The sequence below is a fragment of the Neltuma alba genome, unplaced genomic scaffold (assembly GCF_004799145.2).
Source record: "Neltuma alba isolate B1F8T4 unplaced genomic scaffold, ASM479914v2 tig00012793_pilon, whole genome shotgun sequence".
Lineage (NCBI taxonomy): Eukaryota > Viridiplantae > Streptophyta > Magnoliopsida > Fabales > Fabaceae > Neltuma > Neltuma alba.
Window position 1 is genome coordinate 30,430 of NW_021637193.1, and position 20,325 is coordinate 50,754.

The 20,325-nt window shown below is 35.5% G+C and overlaps 2 protein-coding genes across 2 annotated transcripts; one reads left to right on the plus strand and one right to left on the minus strand.

Annotated features, from left to right (window-relative positions):
• Positions 1 to 2,099: 2,099 nt before the first annotated feature.
• Positions 2,100 to 11,569, plus strand: LOC114730968 (AT-rich interactive domain-containing protein 4-like). The gene is made up of 15 exons (XM_028918082.1): positions 2,100 to 2,733; positions 2,823 to 3,011; positions 3,644 to 3,697; positions 3,855 to 3,943; positions 4,497 to 4,770; positions 4,914 to 4,970; positions 5,304 to 5,335; positions 6,131 to 6,266; positions 6,604 to 6,774; positions 8,174 to 8,809; positions 9,235 to 9,372; positions 9,460 to 9,558; positions 10,481 to 10,581; positions 10,841 to 10,931; positions 11,066 to 11,569. Exons 1-15 carry the CDS (start codon positions 2,581 to 2,583, stop codon positions 11,189 to 11,191), a joined length of 2,346 nt encoding a protein of 781 aa, XP_028773915.1. The 5' UTR covers positions 2,100 to 2,580; the 3' UTR covers positions 11,192 to 11,569.
• A 6,452-nt stretch (positions 11,570 to 18,021) lies between these two features.
• On the minus strand, positions 18,022 to 19,056 carry LOC114730975 (uncharacterized). Its single transcript, XM_028918090.1, has one exon. It carries the CDS (start codon positions 19,054 to 19,056, stop codon positions 18,022 to 18,024), a length of 1,035 nt encoding a protein of 344 aa, XP_028773923.1.
• Between the last annotated feature and the right edge of the window lie 1,269 nt (positions 19,057 to 20,325).

Genomic DNA, 20,325 nt, shown 5'->3' on the forward strand with positions numbered 1-20,325 from the left:
ACCCCTTTATAAAATAATATAAAGACCCAATTAATCTAATTTAGAGAGATTAAAAAAGTTGTTACATTATTTAATTATAGCATATATTACATGATTTCTCTAAAATATTTATGCATATTATTAGATTATATATCAATTTATAAGTAAGACAAATTAGTATATGAAAGAAATTTTATCTTGACTTCTATAAAACATACTTATAAACACTTAAATAGGCTAACCCAATTGAGTGCTTACAAATTGCTCCTCAATTACACAATACAATCACGTTTTTATAAATTTGGTTAAGATTCTATTCATACTTTCAAACCCAAAATACTATCTCTAATCTTAAATATGAGAGCTAATTATATATTTAATTTGATCATAAATATAAAATCTAATATATTTTGCCTATCATATTTTTTTTCCCCAGAGTAGTCATCATGTTGATTACATATGTTAAATTTTTTTTATTTCAATACACATAATTAACAAAGATATTTTAAGAAGGACCATACTCATTTATTATAAATAACTAAGTAATTTTTTTAATATTTATAAATTAATTATCTAACTTTTATATTAAAAACAATAGGTAATACATAACCAGACGTACAAATCACATTGGAGAATTAATCTATGGAGATTAACAGACACTTGCGGAGGAACTTGCTTAGCATTTTACTTTGACCTTTCATGGCATTTAAAAGTTATTTCTCTTATGGTGTGTTTGGTATGAGGGATTTGGAAGGAAGGGGAGGGAAGGGGAGGAATTTTAATCATTTTCCCTTATTTGGCAACATACAAATTTTAGGAGGGGAGGGAAAATTTTTTAAAATTTTCCCTCCCCTCCCCTCCTCAACCTCCCCTCCAAAATTGGGAGGATTTGGAGGGGAAGGGCAATATTTTGCCATGTTGTGATTATTATACTCATATTTTGTCATGTTGTGACCATTATGCCCATATCTTAAATAAAATAAGAACAAAATTGTCCATATCAAAATATTTTTCCCTCCCCTCCCTTCTTTTTTTATAAATCCAAACAAGATAATATTAAAATCCTTCCACTCCCCTCCCCTCCCCTTCCTTCCATTAAAATCCCTGCCCTCCCCTTCCTCTCATTGAGCCAAACATACCCTTAGAGTGGCTATTTACCTTTTCTATATATTTGCCATGGAAAAATGGAAAATTGTGTGTTTAACTCTCTAACTTGAGTCTATTTGGTTTTCATGGTGGGTGTTAAAATAAGCTTGTTTGAGTGTAAATCTCATTTGGTTAATTAGCTTAGTTTAATAAGTGGGGGAAGTAAAATCACTCATTTCATGCCACATATGTAAATAAAATAATAAGAACATGTTCTCAATATATGAGTTAGTTGGCTAATTTAAATACTCCTCCGGTCCTTAATATATGACCCAATTCTTGAGTTGGTTTTGATCCTAAATATAAGACCCATTTCTCATATTTTTTAATTTTCTCTAAATTACCCATATGGATACTCCCCCAACCATAATCAAGTAGAAGAGGGAGATGGGGTATTAAGAAAGATGATTATGATATTTTAGGAAAAATATGTTACTTTTCTTATAATTAACTAATTTACCTAACTTCCTTAATCTAATCAAATTAGTTAAATGGGTCTTATATTAAGGACCGGAGGAGTATATTAAGAAAATTAATTAAGCTAGTCAGATTTGTATAATAAATATGCATTGTTTTTTCTAAAATACCCTTGTTAATAATGTTTATTAGCTAAAACTACTATTTGTTAAAACATTTGACACGTGCAATTACTATAAGAATTATTTTAAAAAAATAGATAAATATGAGAGATAAAATAGATCGATATATTATATTTAGAACAAAATTGAAAGTCAAACTATATCTTATATTAAATATTATGGTATTATTTTTTAACCTTTTAGGTCTCATTCTCCTCTCGTACCCCAAGCAGCAATTATTAACGTAACTCCTATACCCCCCTCCCTTTGGTCTAGCCAAAGTCCATAACCTTCCTTCCTCTAACCAAAAACCCCGTTAGTTACACTCGGTACAGATTGGAATTGAACTAGTGAAACATTCCGATTCAAACAAAAAGACTGATCAACCAATATTTTGGGGAAAAAAAAAAGCGAAAAGACACTGAGAAAGATGAATAGATATGAATGTGATCGCAATGTAAGGATTCATCATGTATTGGGCTCAATTGAGCCCGAAAAACATCAATCAATGAAAAACTTGAAATACCAAAAAGGTTTTGTACTAGGACGATGCGTTTAGATTTGGATTTTAGACTGCTGAAGAACTGAGGAAGATGTGGCTTTGTTCTTCTTTTTCCTGTCTCTGCGATCCTGTTCTACCTCCATCGTGTTAGGGTTTGCAGAGTTGCAATTTCCCCCCGAGTTTTCTACTCTCACTGTTCCTACTTCACACCATCGGGTCCCTATAATGAGATGTTCCGTTGTTTAACTGGTGTTTGATTTGCTCCGACGGGCCATTAGAATCTTGAAATACTTCCATATCCTACACTTGGTGTAATTCGCCAAATCGAAGATTGTCGACCTTTGTCGTTTTTGTTCCTTTGGCGGTCCTGCTTGCATGATGTTTCATCCTGGAGGAATTCCCAAAAATACTTGTAGTCTACTTGCCGTCACATGTGGCAAAGGCGTTGAGCATGAGGTCGACAAGAAACTCACTCAGAATCAGCTCAAATATCCTTTTCCCGAGTTAGCTTCTTCAGGGCGTCTGGAGGTGCTAAATTCTCTCCCTCCTTTCAATTATGGGTTATGTTTTGCTTTAGTTCTCGTTGTTTCTTTAACAATGGTTAGCCGGTAATGCAGGTTCAAACTCTAAACAATCCGGAAAAAGAACAGTTTCGAAAAGTTCTCGAGTCTTATCAGCCAAATTTTGTATATTTACAAGGAGAACAGCTTGCAAATGATGAAGTTGGTTCTTTGGTTTGGCAAGGCGAAGAATTGGCCACCCCTGAAGCTATATCAGAGCTCTTTGGTCCCACATTGCCAACAGCTGTATGTATTCTCAAATCAAAACCAAGTAAATTCTTTGTTCTTTTCATATAATTCTGGCTGACGGGGCATGTGTTTGGATTTTGGATGTGTTATCAAAAGCAAAAGGGGGAGCATGTAAAATTGCTACTTTCTATATTGCAATGCAAATTGTTAACATGCCATTGCGAACTTCTAAATCTACTATATGAAATGGGAGTATTAACTACCATAGTTTGTGGTCAAAAGGACGAAACAATAGGAATTTCATTGTCACGAAGTATGAAGATCAAAAGAAACCTTAGATTACCTTGATCAGTTGTGCTGCGTAGAAGCTTTTTATTATGTGAAAATTGAACTTGGAGGAAACTAGGAAAGCTTGGTGGTTGAATGATTTCTTAAATGATAAATTTAGAGAAAATATGATTAGAAGATTTTTCTTTTAATTTATTTATCTTGAGACATATTGCCCAAGATATTAGCTCATGTTGATCGTACTATCGTGGTCTAATGCTGCCCCCTTACTTCCTCACTGTTTAAATGTATATAATCTATTCTTTTCTTTACAGTAATAAGGCTTAAATGTCATCCTTGAACTGGCAAAGCTGGTGGTATTCAATTTGATGGATATTTTTTTCCATGAAAAATATCTGCAGGTATACTTGGAAATCCTGAATGGGGAAAATTTGGCAGAAACTCTTCATCTTAAGGTACTTGTATCCTGGTTGCTGGGCAACAACGCTTACAGCTTCCAAAACTAATGTCACTTGGTGATTGAACTAATTGGGCTTTGCGGTTTCTAGACTCCCTTGCATTTTGAGAATTTGACGTGGAACGAAAATTCATTTTGGATATTTGACCTTGCAGGGAGTTGCATATGTGATTTATTGGAAAAATACCTTTTCTTGTTATGCTGCCTGCCATTTTCGTCATGCATTTCTTTCAGTGGTGCGGAGGTATGGTACCATTTATGTGGAATTAAGCTAGTATTTGGTTGGTTCCATTTTCAGTGACTATATATGTCCAAAGTCTTGTGTCACTACAGTGGATGCTTGTGGTAGTTGATCAATTGATAGGCACCGACTTGAGAGGACATATACTGTATACATATTTGATGATTGTTTTAGTTCTCCATCTATGAAAGGAATGTCTAACTCTGGAATCTTTGAAGTATAAACTTTTGAATTTTTATGTTTCATTTCATTCAATGCATGCATATTTAATTTATCATTTGTTTTTAAATTTGTATCGTGGAATTGTCAGAACTTGTGAAGATATTACTTGTTTCTCTGTGTCAGAGAAGATAAAGCAAGAAGTCTAGTTGGATTGTGTGCGTGTGTGTGTGTGTGGACGTATGTACATACATGCATACATACATACATATTTATATGCATGCATGCATGTTTTAATGTTTGCATGTGCTTCTTCCATTTTTCCCGACATGAGTGGGTTTGTTTAGAAATTTAATACGTTACTTATATTTCATGTTTTTAATGGCATTAATTGCAGCTCTTCTACGCATACATGGGATGCCTTTCACCTTGCCCGTGCTTCTTTTGAGTTTTATTGTGTTCATAACAATCAAGTCCTTCCTGGTGAGAAACTTGATTCTAGTGACAATAGAGGGCCGCACCTCCTTGGAGATTGTCTTCAAATCAGTATTGACCCTCCTGAGGTGTGTGAAGATGATGAGGAAAGTTCTTCAGGCAGTCTTCCTGCTATAAAGATACATGATGATGAAGTGAGCTTGAGATTTCTCATCTGTGGTTCGCCTTCAGTTGTGGTAAGATCCTGAGATGCATGCTTACTATAGCCTTATTTGAGCTCGCTTTTTTGTACTTACATGATGTGAATTTGTATGCCAGATGCACCTGATTTCCCTCAATTACTTATGTGCCTTTTCCCCTTCTCTTGTTATTTTCCCAGGATGAGTCACTATTGAGGTCATTGGAGGATGGACTCAAAGCACTCTTAACCATTGAGGTATGTTTGATTATCTCTCCTATAGTCTAATCAACTTTTTCTGTTTTTTGTATGCACGAACTTGATTTCTTTTTCTACTTATTGCATTCATTTCAGTGAAAGCCCTATGATCACTATTTTTGCATGCAGATAATCATTTCTTATCCTAGGTCAAGTTGCATTTGTTTTACTCATTATTCAACATAGCAGTCTCTCAGTAGAGGCATTTTAAGGATCCTTGATAATTGCCTTCATCATTCTAGTGGCCTGTATTTGTTATTTTGTCTTATAGCTGCTTGTCAAAATTTTTCCTTAAGTAGGCAGCTTTTTCATTTTCTTCTCTTATCTTTTCAGATACGGGGGAGCAAACTCCATGGCAAGTTTAGGTACGTCACTATCATGTTTATGCCTAATAATTACACGTGGGATGATTTCCTATCTTTTTTTTTTGTTGGTTGTTTTTTTTTTGGGGGGGGAGTTGAGTAGGGGTATAATCACCAGTCTTCCTTGCGGAAATATATTTTAACACCCCTCCCCCTTCCCCCCAAAAAAAAAAAAAAACCTCCATATGCTTAGCAAGATGCTGGTGAGGAGGGTTGAGCAGATGGTGTTTAGCCCTAGAAAGAGAGGTAGAGGGAGATCAAGCAGGGTACTCGATGAAGTTATCAAATGGGACCTATTGGTAAATGATATATTTAGAGAGTTGGTTGTTGATAGAATACAATGGTGGTGTGTAATTCATAACCAATCTCACTAACAATAAGCCAATCTCACTCAGTGGAATAAAACTTACTGTTGTTGAGACCCCCAAAATTTCCAAATTAATGCTAGTGCTACCAAGGAATTAGTCCCCTCTGCCAGTATGCCCTAACGTGATACTGTCATTATTGATGTGGATTGTGCCGTGCTATATCCATTTCAGCAGAAAGAGATTACTGTTATTGTCAGCCAATGTTGCTGATATCGAGATGGCATCATACTCGGTCAATTTGGAAACCACTAGGTCAAGAACGTTGTCTGGACTAGGGCAATATAATTAAACTTTCATGAAACTAGATAGACCAGAAGGGTAGTAAGCATTTATTTATTTATTTTTGGGAAAAAATTGCTCTGTTTTCAAAAGACTGCTGGTCATGCATTGACATCCAGTAATATATTGAGGCCTTTTTCTCCTGTCACAGTGCTCCTCCACCACCTCTTCAAGCGGCCACTTTTTCTCGAGGAGTTGTGACCATGCGATGTGATATATCAACTTGTAGTTCAGCCCACATCTCACTTTTGGTGTCTGGTAGTGCTCAAACTTGCTTCAATGATCAGGTATTTTCCAAGTATTGTGGTGAACTTGCATTGCTGAAGCTAGAAATGTTTTAAACATCAATCTTACGTAACACAGATACTTTTTCAAGTGCTTAGGGAGGTAGTTCTTATTTCCCTCTGGGTAAATATTAAATTTTAATTGTGGCTTGAAAATTCTTCTCAAACAATTCCTCTTTTATATAAACTGTCTAAATCAACCGTCAACTATCAACTATTTTTTTATATCAAATGCACAGTTCAAAATTGTGGTGTAAGTTAATTCTAGATATGAAGTGTGCAAGTAACATTGACTAGATCAAACTTTCGGATTCTTATTCCCTGACCTTTCTGTTTATAGTTATTGGAGAATCATATAAAAAATGAGATAATTGAGAAGAGTCAACTAGTTCGTGCCCAAATGGCCGAGGGAAACAAACAGCATGTCTCTGAACCTCGTAGATCTGCCTCAATTGCTTGTGGAGCAGCTGTATTTGAAGTTTGCATGAAGCTTCCTCTATGGGCTTCGCAGGTTTTATTCTTTACTATCTTTTTCCCTCTCTTTATCTCAAAAGGTTATCTGTGGGTCTTTTTTCTTAAAGTAATTTAGTAGCATTGATTGAAATACGCCTTCTTGCTAGTTTTTTACTTGGTACTCGTTAAGGTTCTTCTTCTATATCAAATATAGTGGTGGTAATTGTGCACATGTATTTGCATAGTTGGTTTGGCTTAAAAAGAATTGAATTGTTATTTAACTTGCTTACAGTAAAGAAGCAACATGGCTTTGTTTGATTTGACGATAGAGAAAGTTCTTAATATTGAACTTTTTCTTCAATAACTATGTGAAACAAAGCTCCATTGAGGATTTGACATAATGAAGCAAGGATTCCGAGGGTTGATATGACTGGAGGGGGAGCTTAAGTAGTTGAGAAGTTGTCCTCTAATTTTGGTTGGTTCCTGTGCAAAGATGAAATCTGGAATATGAATATATTCTTCCTGCCAATCAGATCACCCTACTTACAATGCTTCTGATGTCAAGTTCTCTGTTAGGATTGATTACATTAGTAGTATTTCCTCTGGACCTTTATCTCTTATGTTAATCACTCTCACATGGATTTAAAAGATAAATAATTGCTTTTCTGCCCCATATTCTCTGTATTTGCGTTGGTAGTACGAATGCCCATTTGACTCATTTGGTCAAGTTTATTTTGCCATGCTGAATTAGTGAATACTTGTTTAATCAATTCAGTTCTGCATGCCAACTAGGTATTTAGGTTCCGGACCATTACTTCAATTAAATGTAGATATTCCATCTCTCAGTTTATATGAAACTGAGCTCTGAAACTTTGACACCTAAATGATGATACAAAGGTCCTGCATACAAAAATGGAACAATACTAATATGCTCTCACATCATTGAATTTTGGTCTCCCTAGTAGCTAAAGCTAAATATTGCAACCAATAGACTAAAAGTGAATGATGCTGATATGTTGAAATTTCATTGGGGAAGTCATATCAGGAAGGTGACTTCTAGGCTGGTAGTATAAATGTACTTCTGCTTTTTCTATCATCAACCCTGTTCCTTTCAAATGAGGATTGCTATAGCATTTCAATGGGCTGATATTTGATATCAATCTCTTGACTGACTGTCAATCTGGGTCCTCCTAGCATCAATCTGTTCGCTCCTTTACCCATGAAATGTAACTTTAATGAGAACTTTGGTGTTCAACACAGTTGGGTGTTTGTATTGCTGAATATGAAAATTATTGGAAGGGTAGGAGGGTTTTTCTTCACAAACAGCTGGATATTCAGTTAAATGTAATGTTGAAGTTCTTACACTATAGGAACTGGAGCTTAATTGTAGGGAAAACGGGCTGTCTCCTCTTTATTTATCATGTATTCTGCTGATAATTTTTTGACTCAACCTTCAGGTATTGAGACAGCTAGCTCCTGATATTACTTATCGAGGTTTAGTTGCAGTTGGGATTGCTAGCATTCAGGGGTTGCCTATTGCTTCATTCGAGAAAGATGATGCTGAGCGCCTGCTTTTCTTTTATCATAGTCAAGAGAAAGATAGTGATGCGGACAAAGTCATTTTCAGCAACCCCCCTGGATGGTTGAAACCACCCCCTCCTACCAGAAAAAGGTGTGAGCCAAGTCAAGAGGCAAGCCCTGGCCTTCAAGATGGAGCTTTAACCGGGCAGGGTACTATCCAAAAAGTAGACGAAGAGGAAAAGGATACAAAAATGGTGAATGGAATTGGCACATCCTTAACTCCCGCTAGGCAGAGATTAAAAGTGTCTGCAATGAGGCCCATCCCTCATGTTCATCGCCACAGAATGACGCTCTTTTCTGGACCTTCTGAGACAGATGGCTATGATGGTGCTCAAGTTGAAGCTAGTTTACCACTTGTTGTTCCTGCAAAGCGCAGTACTACTGGTTCAAGTTCTGCAACACAGAGAAGGTCATTTTCAGGCTCAGCTCAGTCTAAGCAGATTATTTCCTTGAACCCACTGCCCTTGAAAAAACATGGTTGTGGCCGAGGCCAGATCCAAACTTGCTCTGAGGTGAATTCTTTGACTCTTTCCTGTAATACAACTGTTCATATTGTTTGGGTATACTTTCATGTTGCAATCTAATACTCCGGCACTGGCTGAGATTTAGATGAAAAGTGATATGCTGATGGAGATTTTCTTAATGCTTGTGACCGGTTATTCAAAGAGATAGAACAGTAAAGCCTGAGTTACATTACTCTTCAATGAGCCCCCCTAATTTGGAAAAAGGGAAAGAATTAAGGCTATATCTGAAATAGAATTTGATTGAGTACTTAGCCGTGTGAGGTGAAAGTTTTATAGTTGACACCCTTCTATCACCTTGTGATGAACAAGAATTTTAGACTAGATCAGTTGGCAGTATTCAGAATTCAGATCTTCTTATGGTATAATATTAAGAACCTTGTACAGGATTTCTAATAAATCACTGTTCTTCATAGGAGGAATTTTTGAAAGATGTCATGGAGTTTCTAATGCTTCGGGGACATAGTCGATTAATTCCTCAAGGAGGGCTTGCTGAGTTTCCTGATGCAATTCTCAATGGGAAACGGCTTGATCTCTACAACTTGTATAAAGAGGTGAGCAATTGGGGCTTTGACTTTCGATGCTGACATTGCTCAGCAGATCTGGTCAGCCTGTTGATAAATTTATTTGTTGTTTCTTAGGTGGTTACCAGGGGAGGATTCCATGTTGGTAATGGCATCAATTGGAAAGGACAAATCTTCTCAAAGATGCGCAATTACACAACCACCAATAGAATGACTGTATGTTTGATACCTCGTCTATATCTCATTGTTGTCTCTTTTTCTAAGATTAGTCTGTCAGTATGTACTCTTCTCTGGATGCTGGGGGCAATAGGCAATGAAAGTGCCTTTATAACCAGATCTCTTGGTACGTTAACATTTGATGTCCTAAGTTGGCCAACTTTTGTGCTTTACCAAGGAGAAGATATTGTGTGGAATTGATGCATTGTGAAAAGAGAAATATTATGGATTTCGAATTAATATACGGTGTAGTACTAATTTGAAATTTTAGGTTTTGTAATTTAGGATAAATGGTTTATTAATTTTAGGTTTAGTTGTTTTAGTAAAATGAACAACAAAAAACTTTTAGCAACTGTACGATTATAATATGTATATGTGTGTATCCTTTCTCTTGACTTATAATTTTTTAATTTTAATTTTATTACTATCCGTGTAAGCAAATAACTCCTGGACTTTGAAAACTAGAAATTAAATTCACAGTTGAGGAAGTAGGTCTTTTTGTCTAATTTTATCTTAATGGACTTAACTTATCTGCCACCATTAACTTCCTGAAGTCAACGTGACAAGCTCCCATCTCCCCCAGTGTCAGCTTGGCCAATTTAGGGTGCTGGGAGCCTAAAGGGCTTTTGATACTATGGCCCCGAAAAATGTGGCTTATGAGATAACATGGTTGATGGAAAATGAACATGACTTATTTCCTGAAGTGTGAAATTTGGGGACCTCATTTCTGATTTTGAAAGTTCAGTGTATTATTTGAGTCACCTAAAGTTCAAGGGGGCTTCTTGCATTTCTGTCCCTTGATTAATTAAAAAGCTTTTGTAATGGTTCCAGAAACTAGTTGAGAATCCATGTGATGATCTGATGTTATTTTTTTCCCCCAGTGTTAACTAAGGCTATTTGTATAATTTATCTTGTTCTACAGGGCGTTGGAAATACACTCAAAAGGCATTATGAAACTTACCTTCTAGAATATGAATTAGCACATGATGATGTGGATGGAGAGTGCTGCTTGTTGTGTCACAGGTTTTTCTTCTCCCTTTTCCTTCAGTCATGTTTTGTCATGGTGTTGCCTTTTTGCCATTGCATGCAGATTGTTTTCTCTTAAAACCCCCTTCCATGTTGAATGTTGAGGTTATCAACTTTCATCTAATTTATTCTTTTGTCATGACTCATGACCGTAACTAGAGGATGTCACTATAGTGGAAATAGCTGTACAATTAGTAGTCGCACTTATTCCCATTTTGTGTAAATCTTTGCTTAAAATTTTTGAACTGTTCAACAGTAGTGCAGCTGGGGATTGGGTGAATTGTGGCATATGTGGCGAGTGGGCCCACTTCGGCTGTGACAGACGGCAAGGTCTTGGCGCATTTAAGGTACTGCCTTAATTATCTTTGTTGCCAATGAATAGTCTGATGCCATCCTGTGTGAAGAAAATTGACTTTCATGACTTCATGACCTTTTTCCTTCATGTTAAGGATTCATCATATTTCGTTCACAACTTGTGCAGGATTATGCAAAAACAGATGGACTGGAATATATTTGTCCTCATTGTAGCGTAACAAATTTCAAGAAGAAACCCTCAGGTGTTGCCAATGGGTTTTCTCAGGGGTCAACGGCATCAAAACCCTTTTGATATACTTCTGCTCTCCCTCCCTCCATTAACAAGCCTTACTAGCTCCTTCTTGTGTTGGAATTATCTGTAACCATTATGTTCTATATAGATTATAGGATTTTAGGGGAAAAATGAGAATTAGGTCTTAACTCTTAAGCAATACTGATTTCATTAGGAATAGGCTCCTCCCCTCTCACATCCCCACCTCCAATTATTATTGTCATTTTTTAGTCCTTAGGTTTGAAGTTCGCTGTATCGAACTGCGACGGCTCTTGAATCCCATCAAGGGCTCCAATGATTAAGGACATATGAGGCCTATGTTGGTGAATTTGCTGACATGTTGTAACATAATCATGTAACAAATGACGAGTCTTCCCTACTTTATAGCGGACCTGTGCATATATTATTATTCAGTCTATCTATGTTTTGGCATTTTTTGTCTATAAAACAACCTTGTTAAGTGGAATTTTAGTCTATACAAATTCAGAAACTTGGTTCGTAAATTTGTCAGGAGATTCCAAGTATTGTGAATGTTTTATTGGCCCTAAAACCTCTGATTGAAAGAGATAACAGGATGCTGCAAGCAGCGAGTTAATTGAAAGAGATACCTCACTCCTTCAAAATGGTTTAACTCCGATTAACTCAATTTTTTTCTCAATCTCCCCGTCATGACAAGTCGGTGCTTTTTTTTTTTTTTGGGGGGGGGGTCCCTCCGTCGTTTCGAATTCTGAGCAAAATAATGACTTCTGTAAGTAGCGGTCAGTATGTGAAATCTCGTCTAAAATTTTCAGAAATTAAAGTCATTGGACAAATTTTAGAGTCAATTATATACAATAACCACCAAATAAGTTTATTAAGCAACACGTTTGGACGTTTCCGGATTTAAGTGAGTGGAATAAATTTTAAAATTGAAGGTTTGGCAAATGTTGGATCACTATAAGAAAACCAACTGTATTATTAATATCTGTGCCATATTACAATTTAATCATGAAAAAGGTGACTATGATGGTGGTTATGTCCCAGAAAAATATGCAACATGTGGTTTTCTGCTGGATTTTGTCTCCAAAATCCAAGTTATGATGAAGAGCGCCCTTCGTATGAATGCATTCACCGAAGCTTCCAAGCATGGCAATTTGACTTTTTTAAGTAAAAAAGTACATTTAGGCATACAATTAGTTTTTAAAATCATTTTCCCCGTGTTAAAACTCATACAAGTAGTATTTTTCTTTTTTCTTTTTGGCAAGATATTAGGAGTATCTCTTACATTGAAGACAAATTTCTTTCAAAATTACAAGGGCAAAGAATAGATAGATGCTTCCTAATTAGATTTATTCCATACATAAAAGATTGGGGATCAAACCAATCTTTTTTTGCAGTGTTAAGGGCTAAAGATACATGCATGTTTTTTTAATTAGGTTAGTTTTATATATAAAAAACCTAATCATTCGCATGATCAAACATTAGTTTGGTGATACATTTAATGTTTTGTTCTCAAATCACACTGCTTAGATGAATTAAATATAGGTTAATGAAAATAATCATGTTCTATCAGTTGACTTGGACGCATGAGAAAACTGTTTCTGTGAATATAATTTCGGATGAGAACCTAATTTTTAGCTTTAAAGCTGTAAACCATTAATACTTTTTTTTTTCCAAAAAAAGATTTTGAATTGTGGCTTTATTGATTGTATGTGTTTCAAGAATCAACTTTCTTCTGCCAATTGCATTAAGAATATGTAGAATACCCAGCAATTAATGAGAGAATCAACATGACAATTTTGAATTACATCACTCATATGTATCTTGGAAAATTCCCCACATTTCTGCACAAGATGCAATATGTGTGTGGCAGAATTTCCAATGGTTAATTAAGTTTGATTATTGATTTACGAAGATGGTATCCAATGCCTTGAAGAGAAAGCAAAGAGAATAAAGTTAGTATAAAATTTTACACACATGATTATGATTTGAGCAAAGAATAACAAGTGACTTTCTTTCTTTGAAAAGGAATAACACTGTAGATTTTCTTATTCTTTTATCTCCAATCTGATTCTACCCAAAAAAAGAATCAAGAGGGGCTTTTTTCTTTTTCCTACTTCGTTTTTCCTTTTACACGTAATTGGACATTATTTTATATGAAAGTGTACACAATTTGATGAGTTTTTAGATGCTTATTTATTTATTTTTATAAAATATCAAATTTAGCTAAAATTTTGATATTGTTTTATGTTTTAGTTGTAACATTTAGCCAAAATATCATAAATCATTTTACTAGATTATTATTCTTTAATTCTCAGAAGAAATTTTTTTTAATGCAATTATTTGATAATCGACACTATGATTATGTTTGGTACGGAATATTAAAAATAAGGGATAAGGATGTGGATTGGAGTTGAAAACATGTTAAAAAGATGCTTAGCATGAGTGATTTCTTATCACATGGGATTAGGCAATCTCATACAGATAGGATTGGAGAATACCACTTCCTTTCATGATATTCTCCAATCCCACATATATGGGTTTAATTTGTCTAATCCCAAGTATTATACAATTACTCATACTAAACACCTTTTCTTATAAAATAGAACCAAAATGAAACCACAAAAGTAGAAAGATGAAGACAAGAGAATGAGATTGCTTTTGTATTTCTTCACTTGCATTACAACACAAATGACATGCCCTATTTATAGGCATAGTCTTACAAATAGGTTACAATTGTTCTTAAATGACAAATAGTGGATAATCAATCACATGAATGTGAATGGAGGTGAGTTACAAGAGTGAATGGGTAGTGGAGGAGTAATGGGTAGTGGAGGAGTAATGGATGGTGGAGGTAGTGGAAGTTACTTGGAGAAGATGAAGAGGAAGGGGTAAATGGACATCCACACAATATTCATAACACTCCCCCTTGGATGTCCATTATACAAATATGTGCCTCGTTAAAAAACTTCAACTAGAAAAAACCCTATGGGATAAAAACCTAGAAGAAGAAAAAGAGTACACATTTATTGATATGTTATTCAGTGCTGCCTCATTAAAAACCTTACTAGGAAAAACCCAATGGGATAAAAACCATAGTCAAGGAAAAAAGAGTACAGCATGTGTTAACTCCCCCTCTTGGTAATATCAGTTGATATCTCTGAGTCTACGACATCCGATATCATGAACAAGCTTTTCAAATGTTGTACAAGGAAGTGACTTGGTGAACAAATCTGCTAGATTTTCATTGGAACGGATTTGTCGGACGCCGATTTCACCATCCTTTTGAAGATCATGAGTGAAGAAGAATTTTGGCGAAATATGTTTTGTTCTATCTCCTTTGATGTACCCTTCCTTTAGTTGAGCAATACATGCAGTATTATCTTCATATATAATTGTCGGGATCATTTTGCTGGAAGACAAGCCACAAGTGGTTCGTATGTGATGTATTATCGATCTTAACCATACACATTCTCTACTTGCTTCATGTATTGCAAGAATTTCTGCATGATTAGATGATGTGGCTGATATGGTTTGTTTCATAGAACGCCATGAAATGGCTGTACCACCATATGTGAACAAATAGCCTGTTTGTGATCTACCGACATGTGGATCAGACAAGAATCCAGCATCTGCATAACCAATGAGGTTAGTTTTGGGTACATTTGAGTAGAACAACCCCATGTCCATAGTACCCCTGAGGTAACGAAGAACGTGCTTAACTCCATTCCAATGTCTTCGTGTTGGTGACGAGCTATACCTTGCTAGTAGGTTAACAGCAAATGATATATCAGGTCGTGTGTGACTAGCAAGATACATGAGTGCACCAATTGCACTAAGGTATGGTACTTCTGGACCAAGTAGTTCTTCATCATTTTCTTGAGGTCTAAAAGGATCCTTATCTTTCTCCAAAGACCTTACAACCATCGGAGTACATAATGGATGTGATTTATCCATATAAAAACGCTTTAAGACCTTTCTTGTATAGGTTTCTTGATACAAAAAGATCCCATTTCTTGAATATTCAATTTGCAATCCAAGACAAAATTTTGTTCTTCCCAAGTCCTTCATTTCAAATTCTTTCTTTAAGCAACCCATAGCTTTTGCAAGCTCTTCAGGAGTTCCAATGATATTTATGTCATCAACATAAACCGCAATTATCGCAAACTCATTTCCAGATCTTTTCATAAAAATACATGGGCAAATTGGATCATTCTTGTATCCCTCATCTGACAGATATTTGCTTAAACGGTTATACCACATACGCCCTGATTGCTTCAATCCATACAAAGATTTATTTAACTTAATTGAGTATTGCTCTCGAGAACTTGAATTGTATGCTTCCGGCAACTTCAATCCTTCAGGGAGTTTCATATAAATATCATTGTCAAGTGAGCCGTATAAATAGGCTGTAACAACATCCATCAGACGCAAATCGAGTCCTTCTTTTACTGCCAGACTTATTAAATATCGGAAAGTAGTTGCATCCACCACTGGTGAGTATGTTTCTTCAAAATCGATACCAGGTCTTTGTGTAAATCCTTGGGCAACAAGGCGTGCCTTATGTCTTACAATTTCACCATTTTCATTTCTTTTTCTCACAAAAACCCATTTGTATCCGACTGGTTTTACATCTGCAGGTGTATGGACTACAGGTCCAAACACTTTTCGCTTTTCCAGTGAATTCAATTCAGCCTCAATTGCATCTTTCCATTTTGGCCAATCTTTTCTTTGTTTACATTCACTAATAGACTTTGGTTCATGATCCTCATCATCATTCATCACATCAAGCGCTATATTATATGCAAAAATATCATCAACATTGACTTCATTTCGATCCCATCGTATTCCATTCATAACATAATTTATTGAGATCTCATCATTTTCGCACATTTCAGGTAGTTGATTTTCTTTTGGAATTGAGACATTAGCATTATCTAATGACTCCTCTTGAATTGCAATTCTTTCTTGATTATCCTCGACTTGGCCATCTACATTTTTAGCTCCTTTTCTCTTTCGAGGATTTTTATCTTTGGAACCAATGGGCCTGCCACGCTTCATGCGTGCTTTAGATTCATTTACAATAGCAGGTTGTCCAACAGGGACATCAATTTTGATAGGAGCATTAGCAGCTGGAACATGTGATTTGGTCACTTTCTTTGGGTCAGTAAATGCGTCTGGCAACTGATTAGCTAACCTTTGTAAATGAATTATCTTTTGAACTTCTAGTTCACATTGTTTTGTACGAGGATCAAGTTGAGATAATGAAACTTCCTTCCAACTAATCTCTTTTTCCAACTGCTTCTTTTCTCCCCCTAATGTTGGAAATTTTGATTCATCAAAATGACAATCGGCAAATCGAGCCGTAAATAAATCTCCTGTTGATGGTTCTAGATATTTTATTATAGAAGGAGATTCATATCCAACATATATTCCCATCCTTCTTTGGGGACCCATCTTAGTACGTTGTGGTGGAGCAATAGGAACATATACTGTACTCCCAAAAATTCTTAGATGGGAGATATTAGGTTCCTGACCAAAAACCAATTGTAAAGGGGAGGACTTGAGATAACTTGTTGGCCTGATACGAATTAGTGTTGCTGCATGCAAAATTGCATGTCCCCAAGCATAATTTGGGAGATTTGATCTCATCAGTAATGGTCTTGCAATTAATTGTAGTCGTTTAATTAATGATTCTGCAAGTCCATTTTGTGTATGAACATGTGCTACAGGATGTTCAATATCAATTCCAAGAGACATACAATACTCATTGAAAGCTTGTGAAGTAAATTCACCAGCATTATCCAAACGTATTCTTTTGATTGGATAATCAGGAAAATGTGCTCTTAATCTAATTAGTTGAGCAAGCAACCTTGCAAATGCTAGGTTTCGAGAGGATAATAAGCAAACATGTGACCACCTTGTTGATGCATCAATTAAAACCATGAAATATCTAAATGGTCCACATGGTGGGTGTATCGGTCCACAAATATCCCCTTGTATACGTTCTAGAAATGTGAGAGACTCACTTTCTATTTTTGCTGGTGATGGTCGAATGATTAACTTTCCTTTAGAACATGCAGCACATGAGAAAACATGTGATTGTGGAATCTGTTGACTTTTCAGTGAATGTCCACATGAATTCTCAATTATTTTTCGCATCATAATAGTCCCGGGATGGCCTAACCGGTCATGCCAAATGTTAAATTTATTCTCACTTGTAAACTTCTGGTTTACAATAGCATGTGTTTCAATTGTGCTAATACGTGTGTAGTATAAGCCTGAAGAAAAGGCAGGTAATTTTTCTAGAATGCATTTCTTATCAGAAATTAAGTTTGTGATAACCAAGTATTCTTGATTTCCTTCATTTATTGTTTCAACATGATATCCATTTCTGCGGATATCCTTGAAGCTCAATAAATTTCTATTAGACTTGGTAGAGTAAAATGCATTATCAATATGTAATTTTGTTCCTTCAGGTAGTAATACATCAGCTCTTCCAGAGCCTTCAATCAGATTTATACTTCCAGATATAGTCTGAACATTGGCTTCTCGCATTACCAGAGAAGAGAAATATTTCTCATTTCTGAGTATTGTGTGAGTTGTTGCACTATCAACGAGACACAAATCTTCATTATTGATGTCAATAATGGTCATTCTTCATGAAAAAAAAACATAGGAAAAGATTAAAAAGAAAACATTATTAATAAAAGAAAATATAATTTTATCATGAATAAAAACTCATAATTATATTTATTTTGGGGGTAATAACCTTACAAGTACAGAATTTATTGTGGTAGGTGAAAGAGCACACTTATAAGCAAAACATGAAAATATGCTTAATTATAGAAACTCAATTACATCAAGATGACTCATTTTTTAACACTTCCATCACCAATTAAGTGATCAATTCTTCCATCAGGATCGGCAAAGAAATCAGCAACATCCAAGTGAGTAACATCCATGTTGCCATAATCAGAATCGCCTTCTTCTCCTACAAAATTTGTTTCCACCTTTGGCTCTTTGCCTTTATTTTTATTCTTATTCTTATTTTTCAGCGATTCTTGGTAGAGGTCAACCAAATGCTTTGGCGTACGACAGGTACGAGACCAATGACCCTTGCCACCACAACGATAACAAAGATTTTCAACATGATTATTATTTCCACTAGATTCTTTTTGGTGATGCTCATCATTATTTGCCCACTTCTGGTGGGAACGACCGCCTCCACGACCACGGCCACGACCACGACCACGACCACGTCCACGTCCACGACCATGGCCACGGGTTGATTCAGTTGCCACTACATTCACTTCTGGGAATGGAGTGGAGCCAGTAGGACGGGATTCATGATTCCTCATTAAAAGCTCATTATTTTGCTCAGCCACAAGCAAGCAAGAAATTAATTCAGAATATTTTTTGAAACCTTTCTCACGGTATTGCTGCTGCAGGAGCACATTGGATGCATGAAATGTGGAAAATGTTTTTTCTAACATATCTTCATCAGTGATCTTTTCTCCACATAATTTCAGTTGAGAACTGATTCTAAACATTGCAGAATTATATTCGATCACAGATTTAAAGTCTTGTAAACGTAAATGCATCCAGTCATAACGAGCTTTAGGAAGGATTACAGTTTTCTGATGGTCATACCTTTCCTTTAAATTGTTCCAAAGAACAAGTGGATCTTTTACGGTCAAATATTCAATCTTGAGCCCCTCATGCAAATGGTGACGTAAAAAGATCATGGCTTTGGCTTTATCTTGGTTGGATGCTTGGTTGCCTTCCTTGATTGTGTCTCCTAGACCATTGGCATTTAGATGGATTTCCGCATCTAATATCCATGATAAATAATTCTTTCCAGTAATGTCAAGAGCCACAAACTCAAGTTTCGTGAGATTTGACATGATGATACTATCATATAAAAAGTTAAATGAAAATTAATATTAAGAGAATAGAATAGTTATGAGACAAATCAATGTGAATAAGAAAATGGAATAATTATAAAACAAACCATTATAGAAATGATATAGAAATTTACCTTCTAGTTGATTAGCCTTACTACAACACCTTTCGATTACAAGAGCGCTTCGTGCTGATAACGTCTTATAAAATAGAACCAAAATGAAACCACAAAAGTAGAAAGATGAAGACAAGAGAATGAGATTGCTTTTGTATTTCTTCACTTGCATTACAACACAAATGACATGCCCTATTTATAGGCATAGTCTTACAAATAGGTTACAATTGTTCTTAAATGACAAATAGTGGATAATCAATCCCATGAATGTGAATGGAGGTGAGTTACAAGAGTGAATGGGTAGTGGAGGAGTAATGGATGGTGGAGGTAGTGGAAGTTACTTGGAAAAGATGAAGAGGAAGGGGTAAATGGACATCCACACAATATTCATAACACCTTTTTAATTAATATAGTTTTACACTTTCAATGTCAATTCCTATTCCTCATTTTTTTAATGTTACGTACCAAACGAGACCTACATGTATTATTCGAGTGAGGGAGAGGCATTTTTCCAAATTAACCATATGCATGCTTTATTCCTAAGAGGAAAAAATTTTTGAGTGAGGAACAAGAATCCCTTCTTTCTGTACCCCCAATCCTATATATAAGTAATATTTTCTCACATGGGATTGGTTCTATATATGTGTTTTTCTTAGCCATGGGTTCTATATAAAAGTATTACTTTGTGTTTGTCTAAAAATATAATGTTTTTTTTTACTTTTATTTTCAACTAATTGCATGTCTCTCTCATTTCTTTTTTCTCCTCATTCTTTCTCATGTCTTTTCCTAATTATTCTCTCTTATCTATCATCTTCATAAATAAGTGTATAATTGGAAAAAGAAATTACATCTCTTACAGTTATATTCATAAATGCTGTGATTCAAAATTCATTGATCATTTTCTCGGGAATTTGATCAAGTTAGTTAATTAATCATGCATGCTTTAACCTTCCCACAAACCGAAAGACAAAATCTGTTTCAATTTCAACAAGGAATCAGCCCACAAAAACATAATTACAGAAAGACCAAATCTTGTGTATTTAGAGAATCTGCCCGCAGACACATGACCGAATCTAATCAAGGTCTTATCCACAAAATTTTTAATATTAATTTTTAGCATGTGCTTTTTAGCTACGAATGACAGCTGGAAACCTAT

What these genes read in the sequence shown, in the direction of transcription:
- LOC114730975 (XM_028918090.1), bottom strand. Translation starts at nt 19,056, where the DNA reads ATGTCAAATCTCACGAAACTTGAGTTTGTGGCTCTTGACATTACTGGA.
- LOC114730968 (XM_028918082.1), top strand. Translation starts at nt 2,581, where the DNA reads ATGATGTTTCATCCTGGAGGAATTCCCAAAAATACTTGTAGTCTACTT. An exon ending in GTGGTTCGCCTTCAGTTGTG is followed by an intron (nt 4,771 to 4,913) that starts GTAAGATCCTGA and finishes TTATTTTCCCAG; the next exon opens with GATGAGTCACTATTGAGGTC. An exon ending in AAGGTCTTGGCGCATTTAAG is followed by an intron (nt 10,932 to 11,065) that starts GTACTGCCTTAA and finishes CAACTTGTGCAG; the next exon opens with GATTATGCAAAAACAGATGG.